The sequence below is a fragment of the Onychomys torridus genome, chromosome 12 (genome assembly GCF_903995425.1).
Source record: "Onychomys torridus chromosome 12, mOncTor1.1, whole genome shotgun sequence".
Taxonomy (NCBI): domain Eukaryota; kingdom Metazoa; phylum Chordata; class Mammalia; order Rodentia; family Cricetidae; genus Onychomys; species Onychomys torridus.
In genome coordinates this window covers 65,169,329-65,193,444 of record NC_050454.1, presented here as the reverse complement: position 1 = coordinate 65,193,444, position 24,116 = coordinate 65,169,329, and the positions used below count along the sequence as shown (strand labels likewise).

General features: G+C 39.2%; 1 protein-coding gene across 7 annotated transcripts in view; it reads left to right on the top strand.

Moving 5' to 3' along the window:
- Grik1 (glutamate ionotropic receptor kainate type subunit 1) overlaps positions 1 to 24,116 on the top strand; it is a 404,890-nt gene that overhangs the window by 294,223 nt on the left and 86,551 nt on the right. For all 7 annotated transcript variants that reach the window (XM_036203403.1, XM_036203400.1, XM_036203401.1 and 4 more), the window contains exon 7: positions 11,211 to 11,354. In XM_036203403.1, the coding sequence (XP_036059296.1) occupies positions 11,211 to 11,354 (144 nt within the window). The remainder of the gene's footprint in view (positions 1 to 11,210; positions 11,355 to 24,116) is intronic.

The following is a 24,116-nucleotide window of genomic DNA, read 5'->3' as shown; positions in this document are numbered from 1 at the left end:
CATTGCCTCATCTCAAAGTTTCAAATCTCTGTGGAGAAGGGTGCAGATGTGGGCACAAAGATTGTAAAAGACAGCACATAATTTTAATGAAATCTCATGATCCTGTTTTAACTGTATAGAAGGGAAGTGAAGCATTTTCTATGCCTTTGATAGTGTAGGTAAATGTTATTATAACACATATCTTGAGAGAGAATGTCACATGAGAACAAAAGAGGATTCTTAGATAGCTGCAAGCTTGTGTCTGTCCATTACCAAAAGCTGTTTTCGTTTTCAATTGCACTTGTCAAAAAATGATAATAAGTTGCTATCATCATTGTGCAAATAAAGAGAGAGCAGGAACAAAAGGAAGGGTAAGTAAAGAGTGTTTTCCCATAGGGGTGTGTCCCTGGGGAGGAGTGCAATAGGGTGAGAAACAGCCTATTTAGAATCATTATACATAACTAGTCAGTAGAAGCAGATCTCCACATGGCCTGTGGGGTCACTTCCTTACCATCTCAGCTTCATATGGGTACCCTTCCACAGATGCTGACCGTGCTTAAAACTCCAGCCATATGTCATTTCTGACACAGATGCCAAAAGAGTCAGAGGTAGTGAGTGGCCTGAACAGAAACATGCAAACTGCCTCATACAGAGCTTCAAGAAAGCATCATTTGTCTCATGCTGTCAAATGTCTCTACCCTTGCTTTATTTCTTTAATGAGGCTCCCTGGATGAAGAAAATAGAAGGAAGTAATAATAATAAAAAAAAAAAGCTTGCTTCCTATGTAAGAACAGTACTACTAAGGGGAAAGATATTGGGAATGCGAGCAGGTAATAGCATTTTAAATTGGTGTAATATTTCACTCTCTGTTCCCATCATCCAGAGAAGCATTTTTGCTTTTAAGATGCAATTTACTGATAACTGAAAGGTATCATCTCACTGAAAAATGAACTTAGAACTTCCTTTTTCATTTTCTTGTGAGGAACAAGTAAAATGGAGGAAATAAATGAAAGAATTAAGTGGTTCTGGATGGTTCTATGTTCAGAGTCCCTGACTGTTTTGCAAGCCTGAAATAACTCTTAGAATACACAGTGATCTGGGAGATAATGATGAAAAGTGTTTGGATACAAATGAGCCGTCTGTGATTTGAAGCACTGCTTTGAATGAAAACAAGTAGAGATTACCCAGAGAAATAGTAGACTTCAGAAAAGGAAGGGGATTGCCATTTCCCAGTTCCGGCAAGATTTCTATCACAGGATGATCTACTTCTCCCATAAGTCCTTCCTGTGCCCAGTGTGCAGCACTAGAAAGTGAGAGCTGGAAGCTGTTTTCACACCAGTCATGTCATAGCTTCATGCCAAACATTGAATGTCCTTCACACAAATGGTTTAGTATACCAAAAACAAAAGCATCAGTCTGCTAAAGTATATGGAGCCAGCAGAATAATTTGTAGATATTGACCAAGTTGTAAACCATGGAACAAGGAAGGTAGAACTGTCAAGTTTTCACAGATTCAGGCTGGCACAAGGAACCTCTACTCCCTGGTATTGTATCCAGTCACCTGAGCTAATGGCAGCCCAAAAGGCAGGAAGAACGGTAAAGCTAGGAACTGTTTGAAATAAGATGTCATGATATGTCTAAACTTATCAAGCCAGGAAAATGGGTTTCAGAAATACTTGTGTTTCTATCAGTATTAATAATACTATTAAAAGAAAAGTTATGGTTAGAGAGATAATACAGTGTTAGATCCTCTGAATACACATATGAGGAACTGCGTTTGACTCCCCAGAACTCACAGAGAGCCAGGGACAGTAGCGTGTGCCTGTAAATCTGAACTCTCCAATAGTGAGTTGGAAGGTGAAAACTAGAATTCCCAGAGACTCCTGGGCTAGCTATGCTGGAGTTCATTGTTCAGACAACAACAAAAAGAATAAGAAAACTGTCTCAAGGAGGGCAGGAGGTAAGGACAAACATGAGCTGTTGTCCCTTCCTCCACAAGTATACTGTGTGTACACACTGACATATACACATGTACACACACATCGTACTCACAAAACATTTTTGATGAAAGGAAAAGAGAGAACTTATAAACCCAGAAGATAGTGTTTCATAGAATGTTCTAAAAGCAGCTGTGGTGGTATTGTGTTTCCCAAAATATTGTGCACCCTAATAATCCTATCTGGGGTCAGAGAACAAAACAGCCACTAGATACAGAGGCTAGAAAATGGTGGCACTCATGCCTTTAATCCTCGCATTCCAGAGGTGGAAATCCCTCTAGATCTCTGTGAGTTCAAGGCCACATTGGAAATGGCCAGGCATGGTGACACACGCCTTTTATCCAAGAAAGTGAGCCTTTAATCCCAGGGAGTGATGGTAGAAAGCAGAAAGGTATATAAGGTGTGAAGACCAGAAACTAGAAGCATTTGGCTGGTTAAGCTTTCAGGCTTTTGAGCAGCAGTTCAGCTGAGACTCATTCGTATGAGGACACAGAGGCATCCAGTCTGGGGAAGGAGGATCAGCTGAGGACCTGGAGAGGTGAGGTAGCTGTGGCTTATTCTGCTTCTTTGATTTTCTAGCTGTCACCCCAATACCTGGCTCTGGATTTGTTTTTATTAATAAAACCTGTTAAGATCCATGCTACAAGCAGCTACAATAACTATGTCAGGACATGTCAATATGAGCAAACAATAAAGGTAAAACAGAACCTTCTAAAGTTGGGTAAAACAACTGTGTAGACGTAGCTTTAATTACAGAAGGCATACTTTCAACCAATCTTTATGCAGAGAATGAAGATGGAACCCCAGTCCTTCTGTTTCACCCAACTGCAGATAATTTAAAGAGTTAGAGACTAGTCATAGAGAGGTAAAAGGGCATGTCCAAGGATGTTCAATGAATCAATCAGAGTTAAAAGAGCATATCTCATGACCCCAACTCCAGGTTCAATGCTAAGAATTCTTTGCTTTCTTTTAAATCATCAATACATCTTCATTAAACTCTTTATTTTCATCAACAGGGTTAGATTCAATTTTCCTTTTTTATGTAGTATGTTTAGTTTTGTTTTTGTTTTATTTTAAATTTTTTATTCCTTTTACATACCAATTACACTTCCCACTCCTTCCTCTCCACCTGCTCCTCCCACCTCCTCCCCCCAATCCCCTATCCACTCCTCAGAAAGGGTAAGGCCTCCCATGGGGAGTCAGTGAAGCCTAGCACATCAAGGTTGAGGTAGGATCAACCCCCCCCTCCCTGTATCAAGGCTGAACAAGGTATCCCAACATATGGAATGGGCTCCAGAAGACCAGCTCATCCAAAAGGTATAGATCCTGGTCCCACTACCAAGGGCCCTACAAACAGACCAAGTCACATAACTGTCACCCACATGCAGAAGGTCTAGTTTGGTCCCATGCAGATTCCCCAGATGTCAGTCCAGAATCCTTGAGGTCCCACTAACTAAGGCCAGCTGTCTCTGTGGGTTTCCCCATCACAATCTTGACCTGCCTTGCTCATGTAATCCTTCCTCCCTCTATTCAACTGGACTTGCAGAGGTTGGCCCAGTGTTTGGCTGTGGATCTCTGCATCTGCTTCCAACAGTTACTGCATGGAGGTTCTAAAATGACAATTAGGGTAGTCACCAATCTGATTACAGGAAAAGCCCAGTTCAGGCACCCTCTCCACTATTGCTAAGAGTCTTAGCTGGGTTTATCCTTGTGGATTCCTGGGAATGTCACCAGCACCAGGCTTCCTAAATATAACACCAGTAACACAGACACTGAGAGCAACAATTAATAAAAGGGACCTCCTGAAATTGAAAAGCTCCTGTAAGGCAAAGGACACAGTAAATAAGACAAAACAACAGCCTACAGAACGGGAAAAGGTCTTCACCAACCCCACATCTGACAGAGGACTGAACTCCAAAATATATAAAGAACTCAAGAAACTAGACTTCATAATACCAAATAATCCAATTAAAAAATGAGATACAGATCTAAACAGAGAATTTGCAACAAAAGAATCTAGAATGGCCAAAGGACATTTAAGAAATTGCTTAACATCCTTAGTCACCAGGTAAATGCAAATCAAAATAACTCTGAGATACCATCTTGTACCTGTCAGAATGTCGAAGATCAAAAACACTGAAGACAGCTTATGTTGAAGAGGATGTGGAGCAAGGGGAACACTCCTTCACTGCTGATGGGAGTGCAAACTTGTACAGCCACTTTGGAAATCAGTATGGTGGTTTCCCAGAAAATTGGGAATCAATCTACCTCAAGACCTGGTGATACCATTCTTAGGCATATACCCAAAGGATGCTGAATCATACCACAAAGACACTTGCTCAACTATGTTTATAGCAGCATTATTCAGAATATCCAGAATGTGGGAACAACCTAGATGCCCCTCAACCAAAGAATGGATAAAGAAAATGTGACATATTTACACAATGAAGTGTTACCCAGCTATAAAAAACAATGACATCATGAAATTTGTAGACAAATGGATGGAGCTAGAAAAAAAAATCATCCTGAGTGAGGTAACCTCAACCCAGAAAGACAAACATGGCATGTACTCACTCATAAGTGGATACTAGATGATCAAAAGCAAAAGATAATCAGACTACAATCCACAGCCCCAGAGAAGCTAGGTAACAAGGAGAACCCTAAGAGGGATGTATGGATCACCCTGGAAAGGTGATCTCCTGGGTAAACTGGGGACAGGGTGGGGATTAAGGGGAGGAGATAGAGAACAAGAACATGAGGGAATGAGATGGCCGAATTGGGGTAGGGAGGAAGAGAGAGAACAATGAAAGAGATATGTTAATAGAGGGAGCTAATACAACGTTAAGGATAATTCTTTGCTTTTAAATTGCCTCAATCAGAATGCTTTTTTCACCACACCAAAAATTAAAAAAAAAAAAAAAACTATTGGATATACATATTAGATCCTACATATTCATTTACTCTTGCATGCCAAGCACTTGTTGCCCTGAATGCCTACATCCACTTCTATTAATGCTGTTCAAATGCCTATTCACTGGTAAGGGCTTCTGTGAACTGAGTTTTATTATGATAGATTACACTGCTATTCTCTTCATCCTCACCTGTTTTAATTTTCTGCCTAACTCTTGCAAACTCTCATGTTATATTTTGTTTTGTTGGATTAGTGTCTTTCTCTATGAGAATATAAACATTTATGTAAAGATACTTTCTATTTTTGTAATTTGCTCTGTCCCCCAGATCTAAAAAGGCAAGGCATAGAGAAAGCTTCAATAACTATGCATTTGATAAAATAATTTATGCAGAAAATAAATTTAATTAAGATTGTACCCAAACAGAAGATTTTTAAATGAAGAATATTCATATAGCCCTGTCTGGAAAGCCAAAGTTCTTACAAGCAAGAACCATGCCTTATTAATAAAGATGGAGGTTATTCTGAAATAATATTTTTTTTTTAATTTTATAAACTAACACTACTAATGCATTACCAGTAAGTGCACTGGTTAGTTCTAACTATCAGCTTAGCACAACCAAGAGTCCTCTGGGAAGAGAAATTATTGTCTTCAGTTAGTCTGTGACATGTATATGGGGGACTTTCATAACTGTTAATGGATGAAAGAAAACACAAACCCTTGTGGGCAGCGCCATTCTCTACGGAGAGGTACTGTGCAAAAGAAAAGTAAAATGTAGCCAAATAAGCAAAAAAGAAGGAATAGGTCCACACACTTATTCTCTCTCTGTTCTTGCTCTGTTCTTCATCTGTGAAAGTGATCCTAATTGTTACTCGCTTGACTTCCCCAAGACAATGGGCTGTAATCCGGAATTGTAAATAAATCGCATTTTCAGGACATTTTATCACAACAACAGAAAAGCAACTAGAACAATAAATGATTATAAGTAATTCCACTGATATAATAGAATTGTGTTCTGTAAAAATCCTATGTATCATCCTGGTGTTCTCCCAGATGCATTGCCTGTATCCATTACAGTCATTTTTCTTATATGTGCCACATACATTTACAGATTATAGATGTGAGCATATAGGAATTAGAAAATGGTGTAATGGGGAAAGTGTGTTTTGATTACCCACTGATTTATCTATTTTTAAGATAATTTATTAAAGCTTTTCTTAGAATTTTGTACACTAAAACATCCCCAAAGAATATCATCTTATATGTCAAAACACACCTATAACTGAAAATAGAGAAATCAGTCATACCCAAATTCAATTTCGTTGAATCTAGATTTAAAAACAGATTTGATTAAAGAAATAAAAACCTGCGTTAAGAATTGAGTTAAGAAAACTGCTGCTTGTCTCAGTTCAAAACAATGAAATGCACTATTCAAAACTATCTGAAGATTTTTTGAGTATTATTTTTCAAGTGGATTGTTAATTAGCATAACTAAAGTTTAGAATGGTTTTCATAAAATCTACTTCATTTCTTTCTGCTTTTTCTGTCTTTCCCACAGTACTATGGGCTCATTCAGACAATAGGGTTTTGTACTGCTGGGGAGATGGAACGGCTCACATTCAGAATGATTTTTCTCTGATTGTGGACCATGCTGATATGTGTTAGTTATTATTCTGTTTCTGTGATAAATCACAACCACAAAGGGCAACTTAAGGAAGAAAGAGTTTATTTGTGCTTACAATTTTAAATGGATAGTCAATAATGGCGGAGAAGGGATAGCAACAGACTGCTGGGGCAGGAAGACAAGAGAGAGAGATCACATCTTCAACATCAAACAGAGTGGACAACGTCACCAAGTGTGGACCAAATATTCAAATACCCAACCCTATGGGGAACATTCACTATTCAAACACAAAAATGGTGTGTGGTTCGTTAATGCCAATGAGTCAGAAGCCACAGAGCCCTATCTGTCATTCTCCTTCCTGGCTCAAAAATGCATTCCTAGTATGAGGCAGAATTGGGAGCGTAATCTAACATCTAACAGTTCTGTAATTGTGGTCCATGGTAAAGACATCTTTGGATAGCCACTTTGAGTCTTCACAGAGACTCCTATGATGAAAGATAACAGCCTACAGGATTAGTAGAAAAGGCAACATTTTTTCTTAGCAAAGAAGTTTAGGTCCTGGCTATGTTCCTGGAGAAAGTGGACTCTCTACATCTATTTGTTGCTCTGTAAATCTGTATAATAACAACATAGTGTCACTCCATTAAACATTTAAATAACATACACATTCCTGTGGTATAGGAATGAATTTACTTTTTAAGATTTGCTGTCTTTAGTCAATAAAAGAACAAAGGACGTTCTGGCAGGCAAAGATGTAATCAACCCTTATTCTACCCCACTGACAAAAAAAAAATTCTTGAGATTATGAAGAGTGTTTTATAAACTAAAGTGTTAATTAATACATCAAAAGTTTGTTTACTTGAGAAACTAGAGCAGAAAAATATTGTATTATTTATGATCTTATTTATTCATGAGACACATTTTTTATTATGCCAGTTGCCCAAGGTGAATCCTCATCTGACACATCTTTGACCTAGTATGACCAAAGGCATTGCCAATATGTTTACTTGCTCTGTTTATAATCCTTCTTCTTCTATTTCCTCCTGGTCTCTATTTAAAACTAGCAATTATTCACTGAGGCTCAAATTATGGCAAGCACACTGCTCAACCTTCTGTGGACCTTCTGAGATTTCTTTCCTAACTACTGAATTTTTTGACCTCTTGTGCTGGTCTTTTTGTCACCTTCCCAAAACCCATTCCCAAATCTCACTCACCAACAGGGTCTTCTACCTGCTGTGTGCTCAGGGACAGTGTAAATGAGCAACATTTCCTCCAGCATGTGGGGTTCCCTGGTGGCAGCATTGCTTCCACAAGCTTACACCCTCAGCAGAGTTCCTATGGGCAATTTCAACAATCCCTACCCTACCTACAACTGTTTCCAAATTTAGAGAGTAATCAGAAACGTATGCCTCTTGCCCATTTGTTCTCCAAAGACCAGTTTTCTTCCAAGTATCCCAACTGGAGATACAACATGCCAATTGTCCTTGTCTACAAGATGATGAGGCCTCTCATCAGTTTGTGTTATCAGTTACCAACATGTCCTAATACCTCATTATTTGTACAAAGTACACAGAACTCGAATAAGCTGTCATATTTGTAGTAACAGCTTGTTACAGGAAAAAATGAATCAAAAGTAAAATCAGCAAAGGAGGTTTTCACACAGGGCAGAGACATAACAGGCCTGGGCTTCTAGCTGTTTCATACCTTGAAGCTCCCTAGAAATTGTTTGACTTGCAGCAACGATGTGTGACTATACCTGTGAAATGTTGCCAACCAGGAAACCCACCCAAACACACAGAGCACATAACTGACCTTAGTCCCCAGGCCCTTCCAGACCTCAACTGATATAGCAGAGCCCAGCACCTCCGTACAAAATGTGACATTTGCCACAATCACATTTTTAGCATAAATATTGCACCAGACTCCAGGAATACAAACACATGCTTTTCAAAAAATTGTGGGGAAAGTATTTTCCCACAAACATTTGGAATGTGCAGGACTTGAGCACCCCAGACCCCACAAGTTAACCCTTTACAGCCAATTGTTTTAATAACCAAAACATATATTTGCAAGGAGAATCCAGCTTTCAGTATGTTTATGCTGTGAGGAGATTTTCTTAGGGGCATTGATCAATGTTACTTTACATAAGCTTTCAAGATATATGTAAGAGCCAGAGGTAGGTAAAGAGGAATGTGAAATAATGTCTCTTGGACTTGACTGGGCTATTATTGTACTCACAAGTTCACAGTGATTGTAACTCCCTGAACAATACTTGCACAAGGTCAAGTCAGTTGGTCTTTGAACATGAATGGGTTTATGAGGCTCCACCCCTATCTGAGAAGCTGTTGACAGTTTATGGATTCTGGGATTGGAGGGACAGTCTGTTTTCTTCAGGGTTGTGGCCCATCATAGGTTGCCTGTGCTCTAATGTATGACCCTACATCCATGATCATATGAACAGCACTAATTGGAATCAGTATGTTATTTTATAAAAGGAATAAACATTTATGTAAAAAGGGAAGAAAAACTTACAAAATTGAGATGGGGAGATGAGAAGGTCTGGATGAATCTGAAGAGGTTAATGGGGTTGGATATGACCAAAACACATTGTATATATTATGAAGTTCTCAAAGAATAGATAAACTCAATTTAAATGTTTCAAATTGAAGGACATGTCATACATAAAAGTGATGCTTGTTGTGCTGGCAGGTAGTACATGGTCAGTGGATTTTAGCCTTAATTAAGCTACTATTGTGATCACTAAATAATTGGACAAGACTGAGCTAGAGCATATACCACCAACTTTAAGGATCTAAATGTTGGCTTTCTCAGTCTTAGTTTATAGACACCATTTAATCTCTTAATTTTCTTTCCATAAAGTAAAGGGATGACAAAAGTTCATTGTTTTCCAAGGATTGTGAATGTGGCCAGACATGTAATTAGTGCTCAGTAAATGTCCACTCTTACTACTGATTTCACTTTACAAAGTAACCTGCCAATAATTCACTTTTCTCCCAATTAAACCAAACAAGGATAGCAGAATGGTGGGGAACATGGGTGCTAGACTGAGGCAAGCAGGGGCCTAAACTCTATCCCTGTAAGTAATTAGCAGAGTAGATGTGTACCAGCTAATTCTCACAAGACTCAGTTTTGTCATCAACAACACAGATTATCTAAATCTTGAGTTAATCAAAATAATTTTAAGCTTAGCAATGGCCACTGCCACTACCATCAACCTCATTTCTCTGTGTGAAGTATATAAGTAAAATGATTTATGCTAAATCTTGGTACTATGTAGTTCTTACAAAAGTGTGTTTTGTTTTAATTTATGAATCAATAGTAATGCATTCTGTAGATGTTTATTAAATTATGTTTCTGTGTCATGAATTGTGCTTAGGTACTAAAGGCTGAATTTGAATGGTTTCTGCTTTTAAAAAATTCACATTGTTTTTAATGAAGTGACAAGTATTAGAAATAATTTTACATTTCAGTGACAGGGACTGTAAAAAATAATAAGGTTCAGAGTAAAAAGCATCTCTTGCCGCAAAAGTGATGAAATGCAAGGTGTAGCATCCATCACTGGTGTAGCATCCATCACTTATGCTCTCTTTTGATGTCCATAAAGACTTAATTAACAGCAAATAATGAATGAATCCACTAATTGCAGAAAACCTCATACAAAATTTTATGCTAGAACCTGGATTCTAGATTTAACTCTGTCAATTTTCCAGCTATATACACATGTGCTACCATAAATCAATATTTTGCTTGGGGTCAGTTTTACATATAATAAGTAGCTTTATCTGTGTGTTCTACTTACTTTGGAGAATTACCGAGAATTTCAAATGAGCTGATATATTTGAAGTTGCAAAGAACGCCCTCCAGTAAAATATGAGAGTATTATGAGATTTTTATCCCCAAGACCACAGGGCAGTATATTTGACAAAATGCTATGAGTATTATATAAAATTTAGCAAGTGCGAAGAATTTTATGAAGAAAAGACAACTATTCCAAGAGAGAATTAGCTACTTTGATTCTCTTTCATGGTAACTCACAGAGGCAAATGCATGTTTGTTTTGATTCACAGGCCTGTACCTCAGAGGGCCTCCCTGAGCTTGCCATTGAATTTCATACCATGACCCCAACTCCCCTAATCAAGCCTGGCCAATGAAAGTGACCAACAAGCAGCCCTAATAATTAAACCACCTATTGGCTCTATTAGCAAAAACTTGTTTTCTCCAAAATACAAAACAAGAAAGAAAGAAGGAAGGAAGGAAGGAAGGAAGGAAGGAAGGAAGGAAGGAAGGAAGGAAGGAAGGAAGGAAGGAAGGGTGCTGAGAGACAAGAACTCATATTGAAATAATGAGTCTTAGTCGATTCAATCTCAAGGTAGTTGACTTCAATGATGAGCTTGACATAGAAGACACTCCAAAACTATCCCTGGAATAAAGTCTTTTGGAGTTGATCTGAGTTTTTATTTTGCTTTGCTTTTAAGAACTCAAAACCAAATGTGGAATCCTAATTGACTCTGGAGTGTAAATTTTTCTTTTGTAGAAAAGTAGTTATTAGTGACTGAACACTGTTAAGCTAAAGAACAAGAGGTCTTCAAGATCAAATAGCAAGGAAGAAATGGCAATTGCCTGGGTAGAGGGAGGTAATAAAGGTGGAACTGATGGCATGGTCCCTATTTTTCTCTACAGACTGAAGCAGCTCTGATGTATGACGCTGTGTACATGGTGGCCATTGCTTCCCACCGTGCCTCACAGCTGACGGTCAGCTCCCTACAGTGCCATCGACACAAGCCATGGCGCCTTGGACCCAGATTTATGAACCTGATCAAAGAGGCAAGTGTACCTTCCTTGTAGCCTATTTGCTTAGTGCCACTTATCATGTCCCTTTGATGTGCTTTTGGCGGCATAGTAATGCTAAGGAAGGAGCAGCTAGTGTCAACTGGTCTTCTCAGGTCTCAATGTCAGAAGTTTGCCTGTAGGAACTATTCTGTATTTTCACATATGATGCTGCAATGCTCAAGCAAGCTACGAGATCATAAGACTACTAACTGTCCTTCATTTCAGCCATGTTCCAGTTACACCTGGCTCTCCACACATAAGAACTTAGGGGTTTTGAATACATAAGGGATGTTAGTGCTCACATTGTGGGTTCTTGGGTCTCTGTGGTCTCCCAAGGTTTACGCTTTGTGAGGCTAAACAAAGGACCTCTTTAAATTAGAGTACATTTTCCCTTTGTTAATGAAAGAGAAAAGCATGGTTCTATTCAAAACTTACTCAACTGTCCTATAGATTGTCTAAGAGTAGAGAATATTGAGGAAGGGGCAGTTCTTTACTAATATTCAGGATTTGAAGACTATACCTACTTTATCTTGTTCTCTGGAGCAATTTAAATTCCCTTTCCAAAGCCCTTCCAGTATTCTTATGATACTTGTGCCTTTGGACTATCTTTGAGACCAACAGGCACATTTAGATATTTATGTACTTGGCAAATATGAAATAAGAATCTCGGGAGCAGAAAATCTAAGTATGCTCAGTATCCTGTGACAAGTTTATTCTCCCATGAAGCATATCTTCTTCCCTATCCATACTGGAGAAGGTCAGAGACAAACCACTAATTGAGAAGCATATGAGAGGATAGAATAAAAATGGAGAAGGCTCACTATATCCTGAGGAAAGTTACCAGCTGTGGACTGGACCTCTGCTGATCTCCTCAGAACCCAGAGCCCACCTCTCCTGCTGTTCAATCTGCCTCCCCTTGCAGGCTGAGTTCACAAACATCAGGACCAGCTGGAGAAGGCGCATAAGCAATCAGACTGCAAGCACCAAGGGAGAGAAGCTTGTGGTGCTTAGAGTAAGGCACACACTTCCTGGTGCAAACCCTGTTCTTTTTAAGGCTGAAGAAGAGTTCTTCCTTAAGTTTTTAGCTTACCTTCCCTATCCTGTCCCCATTGGCTGCTGAGCTATAAACCTCAGCTCTACTAACGCTTATGAACAATACAACAATGATTAGGTACTTAACCTTCCCGTGTCTTGAATTTTCATCTGTGAAATGGGAATAGACCATCTACCTTCTCGGCATTACTGTAAAGAAGCCGAATGAAGTTACTGCGTGTAAAGAATAGTGAAGGGGTTCAGCAGGCATCTGAAGTGTTGGCTTCCCTTAGCATGAGAATGCACACTTACAATAGCCTCATTCAGTTTACTGAGGATGGTGCCAGGAATTTAAAACTGGCAACAACAACAAAGGAATCACAAATAGGCATGAAATGAAATACCCTCTCTGACAGCCACATAAACCTGACATACTGTGGCTAATAGAAAAATGTCACATGGCCTTCTCTTCTCCCCGCAGTGATGATAGTCATGTCCTGAATTGCCATCCTGATTGCCTTGATCTTTAACAAGAAAACATCTGGTTCCCTTTTATCTCAAACCCATGAGAGGAGAGGCAGAAACCTTAAGAAAGCCCAAGATCAAACATTCAAGGTGCACTCCAAGCACCTTTTTGCTTCCACTTCAGTTATGTAAGAAGGTGAAGTTGCCAAGCTGCATTTAGGTATGTTTAAAGAAATAGTGAGTCCGAGATAAGGGTCGACATTGGCAACGAGAACCCATTTTCTATCTTTGTACTAGGAAGAGCAACTCCCCACTCTCAGGATCCATGGTTTGCAGGGAAGGAAGGCCACCAAGGGAGACTACAACAATATTTGACAGTACTGCTCCCATCCTCTCTTTGGCTCCAGAGTCACAATGATATATGTTACCTTTGGCAGGGTGCTGATCCCTACAGGGAAGATGGCATGGTGGTAGAGTGGGGAACCAGGACTAATGCCTCAAGCTGCTGGAAGACAGGCAATAGGCAGGGAGGGAATTCTGTGATCAACTACACATTAAACAGGAAAAAAAAAACAACTGATGTTTCTTTGGCTGAGAACACAGTTAAATTTTGCAAGTGTCGGATTTCATTATAAAACATGAAATAAAGCACTAGGTCCTAAAAGTTTCCCCAGGTCCTTTCCTGTAGTCATTTTCAATTTGTAGAGGATTTCCAAAAAAATAAACTGGGAAATAAAGGGAAGGGAGAGTCAGTACACTGAATTTATGGAGTGAAAACCAACCACATCATAGAAGGTAAAGCTCCCGGGCAGAGGTGGCTGCAAGGGCAGTAATCCCTCACAAGAGCACAGTATTTTGAGTTAGGAGGCCTCTCAGATGAGTACCCTAAACTAACTACCATTCAGTGTGTGGGACTGACAGTAAAAGGGGTGAGATTGATGACCATTTGGAATGTGATGCTGTACATTACAGAGTCTATGTCCTGGAGATTTGTTAAATAAATGTATATTAGGAGATGATAATCTTCTACTCAACAAAACTTCCTAGTACCTTGTAGAGTAATTAGGTCAGTTTGCTCTTCTGTTGCTGTGATAAACCACTGCACAAAACCAACTTAGCGTGGAAAGTGTTATTTCAGTTTTATTTCCAGATAGCAGTCTACTACTGAACAAAATCAGTGCAGAGACGCAGAGCAGGAACCTAGAGGCAGGAGCTGAAGCAGAAACCACAGAGGAATGCAGCTCACTGGCTCACTCTTTCTGCCTCATGCTTCACCAGCTTTATTATGTAACTAAGAACCACCTGCCCAGGGTAGCCCTGCCCAGGACCTGGGGAAACTTTTAGGACCTAGTGCTTTATTTCATGTTTTATAATGAAATCCAACACTTGCAAAATTTAACTGTGTTCTCAGCCAAAGAAACATCAGTTTGTTGTTTTTTTTTTTTTTCCTGTTTAATGTGTAGTTGATCACAGAATTCCCTCCCTGCCTATTGCCTGTCTTCCAGCAGCTTGAGGCGTTAGTCCTGCCCAGGCTGTGTCCTCCCATATCAATCACCAATGAAGGTAATTCCCCACAGACATGACCACCCACCAATCAGATCTGGGCAATCTCTCAGTTGAGATTCCCTCAGGGTGATTCTTGATTGTGTCAATCTGGCAAGAAAAACTAACCAGGACAGAAATATGTATGTGGTTCTGGGTATCAAGTAGAGGAGCTCACCCATGCTAGACAAGTGCTCTGCCAATGAGCTATATTCCCAGCCTCTGCTCCCCATAATATAAACTTGCTGTCACAAGGAAGAACCAAAGTAGAAGTCATGGTTTCTACCATCTACTAATATAACTTCTACCTGCCTGAGAAATAACAGGCTTCACCTGAAGCTATCTCAAATCACAGCATAAATGCTTTACCATTAGGCAGGACTTAGAGGCTCTTTAGTGACATTGTCCTCAAAGCCCTGTGGCATCTCTCTCATCTCTTAAACTGTCGCTAGTCCTGGTTGAGCCTGTGATGTTTCCCTGAACATGACATATACTCATGCTCAATTTCCTGGCCTCTTGTTGAATTGCCATATTTGTCAGGATCATAACTTACATCTAATGCAAGCAGTAGCTCCTACTTTCTGATCCTGACTCCACCTCTCTTCCAACTATGACTATGCTGTCATACTTGTTTACGTGTTTTGCTTCAAGCTGTGCATTTTTCCAATTTCACCTCATTGGCTTTTGCACAAAACAAGTACTCAAGTAAATTAAGTAATAGGTGAAGGATAAATGGAACTGGAGAATACATAAAACCTGCAGGCAAAATCAAGAGATGATATACACTCAGTACATTAATGCATCCATAAATATTTCAACAAAGACAAAGCATAGACCAGACATGTTCTCTAGCACTGTGTCTCAGTGGTCTTATGAATCTCTCTACCTATTTAGCTCTGAAATAGTGAACATAAATCTGAGATTAACTTCAGATTCCTATCTATGTAAACAGACATTTAGATTAAGATTTCTCACTTTCTTCTATAACATGGGAATAAAAAATACTCCATATGTTTATGTGGACTCTACACATATTATATAAAAAGCCTACCAAAGTGTATGTTTACAAAATTGTTGCCCAATGAAGAGTAACTAACAATCATCAAATGGAAGGTTCAGTTAAAAATGTACATCAGTATAACAGCTGTCAGTCACCTAGTACGTTGCCCAACATATGATAAGCACAGTTTCTGTCATTGATTTTGTTGTCATTATTATTGGAATCTGTGATGATGTGGCAGTTGTTTGTATAAATATGCCCAGGAAGCTAGGTATTTGATATATAGGCGCTCAAATACAAAGAGCTAGGGATCTAGAGGACTTCCCACAATAACCACACACATGATTACTCAAAAAAGTCAAATGACTCTAAGCAATTACCAATCAATTCAAGAGTCTCAGTGTCTTCAAGTCACTGTAACAAAATACCATGAACAAGGTCTTGTGTCAGTTGGCTACATAGAAAGCCTCAGAGTAGTAATTGTGGGAATAGGTGTATCAAGACTACCAGGAAGATAATCTCCAATCACAAATTCTGGGAAGAGTGGTAACAAGGTATAGCACAAGACACCAGTGGGTTTTAAACTATTTTCAGGGTCCTAGGCTCTGTGTTAAAACTGATTTAAACCATTAATCCACTATCTCCATAAAATATTTAGATTATTTGAAGGTAGTCTCTGTAGTATTCTGCCCTAGGCATGCTGCTGTACCCTTCCTTACGCATTATGCTCAGTTTCTCTCCTGGGATATTAAGATAGCCTCTAACTAGGCTCTGCATTTTGAATTACAGTGCTTTTGTGGTGATATATATATAAAACAGATGTACATAAATCCTTAATAGGTTTTCTACCATCTAGAAATACACCTGCCTGTGGCTTCCTGGGTCCACCATGCTGTTGTTCATACACTGGAGACAGATGGATTTCTCTTCCTGATTAAAATCTTCCTAATAATACCCCCTTTGTCATGTTCCCCTCAGACTGGAGAGTCTGTCTCCTGGTTGTCTCTTGGTCTAATTCTTGGTCTGAACTCATTTTCTCTAGCTAGCCTCCCCAACTTATGTTTCATGATGGTTCGTTCCCTCATTAGATCTCACAGCTCCAGCAGCTCTCAGTGTTAATCCTTAACACACATCATTCAAGCACTGTACAGCCTTTCCCTAGGACAAAGACAAAAATCACTGTATCTTTGTGTCCTTAGAGCACTACACCTTGAACATGGCAGTCATTTAAAAGATGTTTGCTGAGCTCAATGTGGGAAATTAAATTCTACTAAACACTTAGTATTTTTTTCTGAATTAATATTTCAACTTAAATTATAGAACAAGCTTCTTAATTGATCAGTTCTATAATAGATTTATTAGATAGGGAAGAAAATTATTTCCAAATGACTACATATATATATATATAGGGTGTCACTGAGAATTGCATAAAATATGAGCAGCTTTCTGCCACTGTCTTGCTATGAACATTTTATTTTGATGGAATAAAAATTATAGTTTAAATACATAAACTTAATGTTTAAGTTTGAGGTTTTAAAGGACAAAAAGTAAAGAATGATTTTTTTTTAACCAAATCACCTCTCAAGATTTCTCAATATTGATTTGTGACTTGGACTTTTACTTTGTTTGCTGTTTTATATGAGAACTGGATGAAAGTTGGGCTCTTAGAAAAATTAAGAGTTTAGGAGAAGGCTGAGCAAATCTAGAACTTGCCCCAATGAGTGAGGACCACAGTGATGCTCCTCACATCCCATATAGAAGCAGGGCACGCGTGACAGCCACCTGGAATCCCCGCACTTGGAGACATATGCAGTATTCATTCACAGGGCAATTTGGCTGGCTAGACTAGCAGAACTGTAAACTCTGGGTTCGGTGAGAGATCCTGCCCCAGCCAATGAAGTAGAAAGTGATCAAGGAAGATACCCAGAGTAAACTTTGAGCTTCCATACACAATGCACACACAAACACACAACCAACACCCATGTATCCACACAAATGCAAACACGCCTGTACAGCACACACACACACACACACACATACACACACACACACACACACACACACACACACACACACACATACACACACACACACACACACACACACACACACAAAAGAAAAAAATGTTAAAGCATACCTCCTGGGAAAGGTAAGCTCTGGCATACTTATATCTTACTATATCCTCAAAGGAACACTTAGTATCTGTCACTTGATTTTGCTTATCAGGACAAGCTTCCCACAAATTACCCCAAAAGCATCGGGTCTTGTGCACAAATTCTGTCAAAAGTCTCCTTTGGGGGAAACACTTCCATTCACATCTCTCCTTCTGCACCTACTGAAACAGTCTGCAGTTTGACGTCTCGCTCCTCAGCATAGCCACCTCATTTGCACCATATCAGTGACAACTATTTCACTCAGCTCTCACATTTAGAACATATACCATTAAAGGAAGGCTATGTATTTTTCTGTCTTTCTCTTAATAAGAAATCTGGACAGAGCAAAATAACTCTCATAGTTTACAGTTTTTTACTACTTATATGCACCATTTTATATATAACTGTTGTAGTTTGTGGTGTTATAACAAAACGCCTGATACTGGGAACATTTTAAAGAATAGATGTGCACTTTTAATAGTTCTGCAGTTGAGAAGTCAGTGTCATTGATATTTGATGTATATTGAAGGTCTCTGTGGCTGCATTCTCACATGACAGAAGAGAGGAAGAGTAAAAAGAGACTAACTAGTCGGTCCCAGCTCCTTCATAAGAGTGACGGTCATCTGCTAAAGGCCATCCTCTAACTGCTGTTCACAAGTGGACTCAGTTTCATTTGAATTTGGAAGAGACACGACCATAGCAATTACCATGGTGCCTTAATCAATCGTTGTTCCTGGTGTCTGATCAATGGCCAGGCAGACAAACACCCATCAGAAACATGGAAAAGTATCAAAAAAGAGTAGAAGATTCTGCCAGGTTAATGGGGAAGGGTTTATAAAGGACATGGTCATGGGTTTCATCTTAGAATGTTGCCTGACATAACTAGAAATCTATTTGCTCTACTAAATAGCTCTGCCTCTTACAGCCAGCCTTTCTGGCTTGCTCACTTCCTCATGCAAACGTGATATTTTTCTTGTTTTTCATGTGTGTGTGTGTGTGTGTGTGTGTGTGTGTATGTGTGTGTGTGTGTGTGTGTTAATATGGGTGAACATGTCTGTAGCCGTAACTATTGGTGCCTTCCTCGATCACTCCCACCTTTACTTTTTGGCAGAATCTCTCACTTAAATAGAAGTTTGTAGTCTCCACTAAATCTGCTGCTGATGAGATCCAATGATCCCTTCCCCACTCCCAGCACTGAGCTTACAGATGCATGTTACCATTCCCAGTTTCTTACCTACATTTTGGGGATCCAAATGTATGTCCTTATGGCTGTATAACAACCACTTACCCACTCAGCCATCTCCTCCGCCTTCTTTTGCCACCTAGAGGACCCTCAGTTTCAGGTTCACTCTATTTAAATCCCATTTTCTCACCTGTTTTTGGATTCTCTTTCCTCACAAAACAATGTAGACCTTATTGCTGATCATCCTAATTATTCTTTCACCTGCATCTTAGCTTCTTCCATAGCATTTCCATGATAACTTACTTAAGCAAACTAGAGGGTAAGATAAATTTTAGGAAGCCTACTCTGAAAAGTTGTCCTGAAAGCAATAATTTATCAATGCATTTTGGTCCTCAAGGAAAATCCATGGTGTCTAACACCCTCTAGGTTCTTAGGGAAACCTCTAGATCGTACTTGCTAAATCCACTTAGCTTTTCCTTTACTACTGACAGTTATCCAATATTGTGATCACTCCCACCAAGCCCTGGCTCAATAGCACTACTCTCCAACTTATTTGAGAAAGATTAGACCAGCAGGTATGAACAGCTTGAGTTTGCAAAGACTTTGTAGCCAAATCTTCAGCTCATTCCCTTTCCCCATCACCAGACCCACAGGATGAGATCTAGTCCTTGTTCCTTAGTGTTTTCCCAGGTTCATGCTCCTCTGATCCCCTCTACCTGAAATGCTCTTCCTACTGCTCCCTCTTCTGGGGACATTGACTAGACTTTATTCAGTTTATTTCAGCAATCACATTTACCAGAAAGTGTTTCAAATAACAACAACAACAACAACACACACACATACACACACATACACACACACACACACACACACACACACACACACACACACACATCCTTTGCACCATTCTCCAAAAGTACTGTATAAACATTTTTATTATTGATTCTTTGAGAATTTCATACAATATATTTTGGTCATATTCACACCCCTCCCCCAACTCCTCCCAGGCCAACCCTTCCTTCACTACACATCCAACTTTATTTTTAAAGCCCACCAAGTCCATTGTATGCTGCCCATATATTCCTGGTGTGTGATCAACAATTGTTGACCTACCAAAGGCCAAATTCTTAAAGAAAACTGACTCTCCCTTTCCCAGCAGCTATTAATTGACAATAACTCCATGGCTTGGGTAGAACTTTGTGTCCAACTGCCTTCTTCATGCTGGGAGTTTTGTGATTTGAATTTGTGTATGTCTTGCACATGCTATCACAACCACTGTGAGTTTATATGTGTAACTGCCCTCTTGGGTCTGGAGAATACTGCTTCTTTATAATATCACTGCCTCTTCCTCTGGTTGTTACAATCTTTTCGCTATCTTCCACAATGCTGTATAAACCGAATTTATAACATTTTACTATGAAAAGGTTTCTATGTGTCCTATACAGTAAGTTTTTTGGAAATAGAACTTGTCATGCTCATGGCTGCAGCAATGACTCAGTGGCTAAGAGCACTTGTTCTGCAAGCACAAGGACCTGTTCTACTTTTGTTTCTGTTGCTATAACGAATGAAACACCCAGACAAAGAACAGCATAAGAGAGGAAAGATTTTATTATTTGGCTTACTGATTCAGGTTACACTCTATTATTGGAGGACTTGACAGATATATAGTTTTAAAAAAAATTACATGGGACCTGTGTTCAAATCTTCAGCACCCACATAAAAAAAATTGGACATGCCTAGGCATATCTGTAACCCCAGTGCTGGGTGTGGGGTCAGAAAGAGGTGGATCTGGGGAGCTTGATGGCAAGCCAGCCTAACCAAAGTGGCAAGCTTCTAGCTTAGTGAGAAACCCCATCTCAAGGTAGTAAGACAGAAATGGCTGGAGGATGATACCTACCGTTCTGCTCTGGCCTCTTTGTGAGTGTGTATAGGAACTTGCACCCTCTACACCTACACACACAACAACCTTGCCATATTCATATTCATTTTCCTTATCCAACACAGGCTCTCATTCTGAATACACTAGGTGTGGAATAATGACTAAATAAGTGAATGTTTCTTTAAATATGACCAAACTAGCTAGAGTGAAATAGGAATTCAAACCCATGTGGGAGCCATCTGTTCATCTTCCTATATAAATAACATATTGATTAGCTATAATAATAAGCTTCTGAACTGCAAAGGCAATTATTTGGTTAATATGATCCAAGTAATTTTCACATTTCAAGAGAGAATAATCTGATTTCTAGGTTTTATTGATCATATCATCCAGATAATTAGACAAGCACTCTATTCCTGTCCACTTTGAGCATGTGAATGTCTCAGATTTGTGAGCCCACTCATTTAATGAATTTGCCTGTATAAGAGCAGATTTATTCTATTTCAGAAGAGAAGCCACTGTGTGACCCAGAGCCAGGAAACTAGGTTATGCCAAAGAAAGTCCAGGTGCATATTCTAAGATAAACCTTTGAAAATATAAAAATGAGTTTCCCCAGAGTGCATGGAAAAGATATAGTTAAAGTCAGCAGGTTTAGAATTGGAAATCAAATATTGGCAAGGAAAGTTGTTATATTTTTAAATTATGCAGTGAACTGTGAAGGCTGTTATTGCAAGATAATGAGTTATAAACAACATGCATAATAGTTAAAATAATTATACATTGAACAGATGGGAATATAGTAACTGCATCATCTCAGTTCCTGAAATAGCTGACACCCTGACAAGCTTTGTGGTCCAAAGGTCCCATTCATCATTTCCTCCTTGGACTGGTATTTATTTTCACTTCCATTGTTGTGGACACTTCAGATTTGTTTTCAGATGTGTGTTTTCTAGAACTGACATCAAATTGTTGGTGACTGGACACAGATTACATTGCTTAGAAGAAAATGACTTATGAATATTTGTCAGTGTGTGGTACTCTGGGGACCTAGGGAAGGCACTAATTGCACAGTAGGTCCATCAGGGCTGTGTTTCTACAATAGATGCAGAGTTGGCCTCCTGTAATTAAAATCAAATTGAATTAGAAACAATGTGTTATACATGTTAAAGCTTCCATTCAGAAGTCAGGGCCAATTGTAGACAAACTCTTGAAATCTACAAAAATGCCATCTCTGGTTTCTTTTCACTATTTCATATCCCCAATGGGTGCCTTGGGCTTGTGATCTTTTCATAATTCTATATGTTATTAAGGTAAAACTTTTTAACTGAATGAATGATTATTTTAATGACTGGGTCAACACTTGGTGACAGGTATCACTGACTTCACTCACAGGACCATAGGGAATTTCTAAACTTGGAAAAAATTCAGAAATCCAAGGAAAAACTTCCTTAGAGTTGGACTGAGATATAGATCTGATTTAGAGTCGAGTCTGGCTATCTCTCCACCATCACCTTCACAGACAACTTCGCTGTCTCAGCTCATATGGCTTTCCTCTTGGACCTGTAGGCTGTAGAATGTGTCTTCCACTTCTCAGAGGGCAGGAAATAGACCCAAGGAATGAGCAGAGTAGAGGGGTCCAAGGTCCCCCATCTTCCCTTACATCCATGGGGACCAGTGGATCCTGTTGCTAACTATCTTTGGTGTGCCCATAACCGAGAAATCCTCCTCACTTAATGGCTTACCTAAGGGCTGGTGACAAATGGGGTTAACTTTCTAGGTGCCAAAGCTGATTTTTCTGAGACAGCCAGGTACAGCTTAGGAGCCTGAATCTGGTGCCCAAACTCAGCACTGGATAAAAGTGCACACCTTGTGAGTTACTGCAGAACCAAGTCTGAGAACACTTAGAAACTTAGCAAGGAAACAATAATTATTGGACAATAGGAGGTAGAAGTGGACAATGATTTGGTTTCAAGTGCATTTCCTAGAGCCACAGTAAAACCAATCAATGAGGAGATGGCATCAAATACAGCTCTGTAATGTTTCATGACATAAGGCCATGATAAAGCAGTAGTGTGGGACTTTTGTTTGTTTGTTTACTTGTTTGCTTGTTTCTGAGGGCTATCAGCAAGAATCTGTTCTAGCCCTCTTCCTTTGCTGCTTGTATACTGTATATGGAATGTTTTCTCAAAGGTCTATGTGTTAAAGGTTAGTCATGTTTTGTTTGGTTTTGTGTGTGTGTGTGTGTGTGTGTGTGTGTGTGTGTGTTCTTCAAATTCCCCTTTTTAATAAGGCACTAGTAATAATGGTGATAGCTATATTCTGATATATTAGGAGGTAGGTCTTCAATATTTGTCATTAAGGAGGATACAGTTTGGGCACAGCAATGGCTTCATATAAATGTGCTCACATTGTCTTTACAGAAACCCTCTATGTCTTGCCTCTATTTCATAGGAGGAAACAGAGGGTTAGTGCAGTTGAATATCTGGCATAATGTTTCAAGCTACCTGAAAATCCAATGCTTTTAATCTCTTTCTTCAAATGCCTGTCTAATCTCCAATTCTAAAATTAAAATGGAGAAATAGAGCTTTAACCTCTGCCCAGCAGTCTTCAATTATTATGCCCCCCCAAAAAAATTGGCTATATTCCCTTATCTATGTAAATGCTTTAATTATTAAAAATTTCCAAAAATCATATGGTATTTAAAATATTATGCAAATGTCCCAAGTCCTCATATCAGCCTGTGATCCATAGTTTTCCTCTTCCCAGAGAATCATAAAAATCAAGGGTTTTATTGAATCAGAGTCCCTCTAGTCTGTGAGTCTTCATACCTCTTTGATGAAAAATATGGCTGGTCCTACTGTATATATTCTATCATTCTCATTGGCACTTACAGAACAAAGAATTTAAAAGCTTTAGATGGAAAATACAATAACTCATGACTTTTCTGAAGCTGTTATTCAGCAACTTACCTCTCCAACAGAGCGACTTTTTACTCCCTGATTGACTTCACAGAGTGATAGAGAGTTACAGTTTAATGGAAATATGACAGATTCTCTAGGTCTCAAATATAGCCGCCAGATCAAGTAGCAGACATTACAGGATAGCTTAACACAGTCCATGGGCATCTATAAACAGATGAGAGCAGTTTCTGGTGCTCATGCTTGGGGGGGGGTTGTTCTTTGGATATTATTCTGCTAAGCTGGGTCACCTTCTCAAAAGGACATTCTCTTTGAAGTTAGAGGACACGATTCTGAAAGAATGCTTTGATATCTAGTAGCTTTAGGATCCTCATACTTTTATCACACAGGACAAGGCAGATGACTTCTACTTCATATAGTTGTGAGAATGAAGGGAAATAGGTTCTGTTAAAAGGTCTAGCACATGAGAAATGCTTAAGATGAGCTACATAGAACATATTTATATGCTGCTTAGATGGTTGATTCATTGGAGAAGGACAAGAAGATAATGAAGGACAACACATAGAAAAGAGAAATTTGGGGAG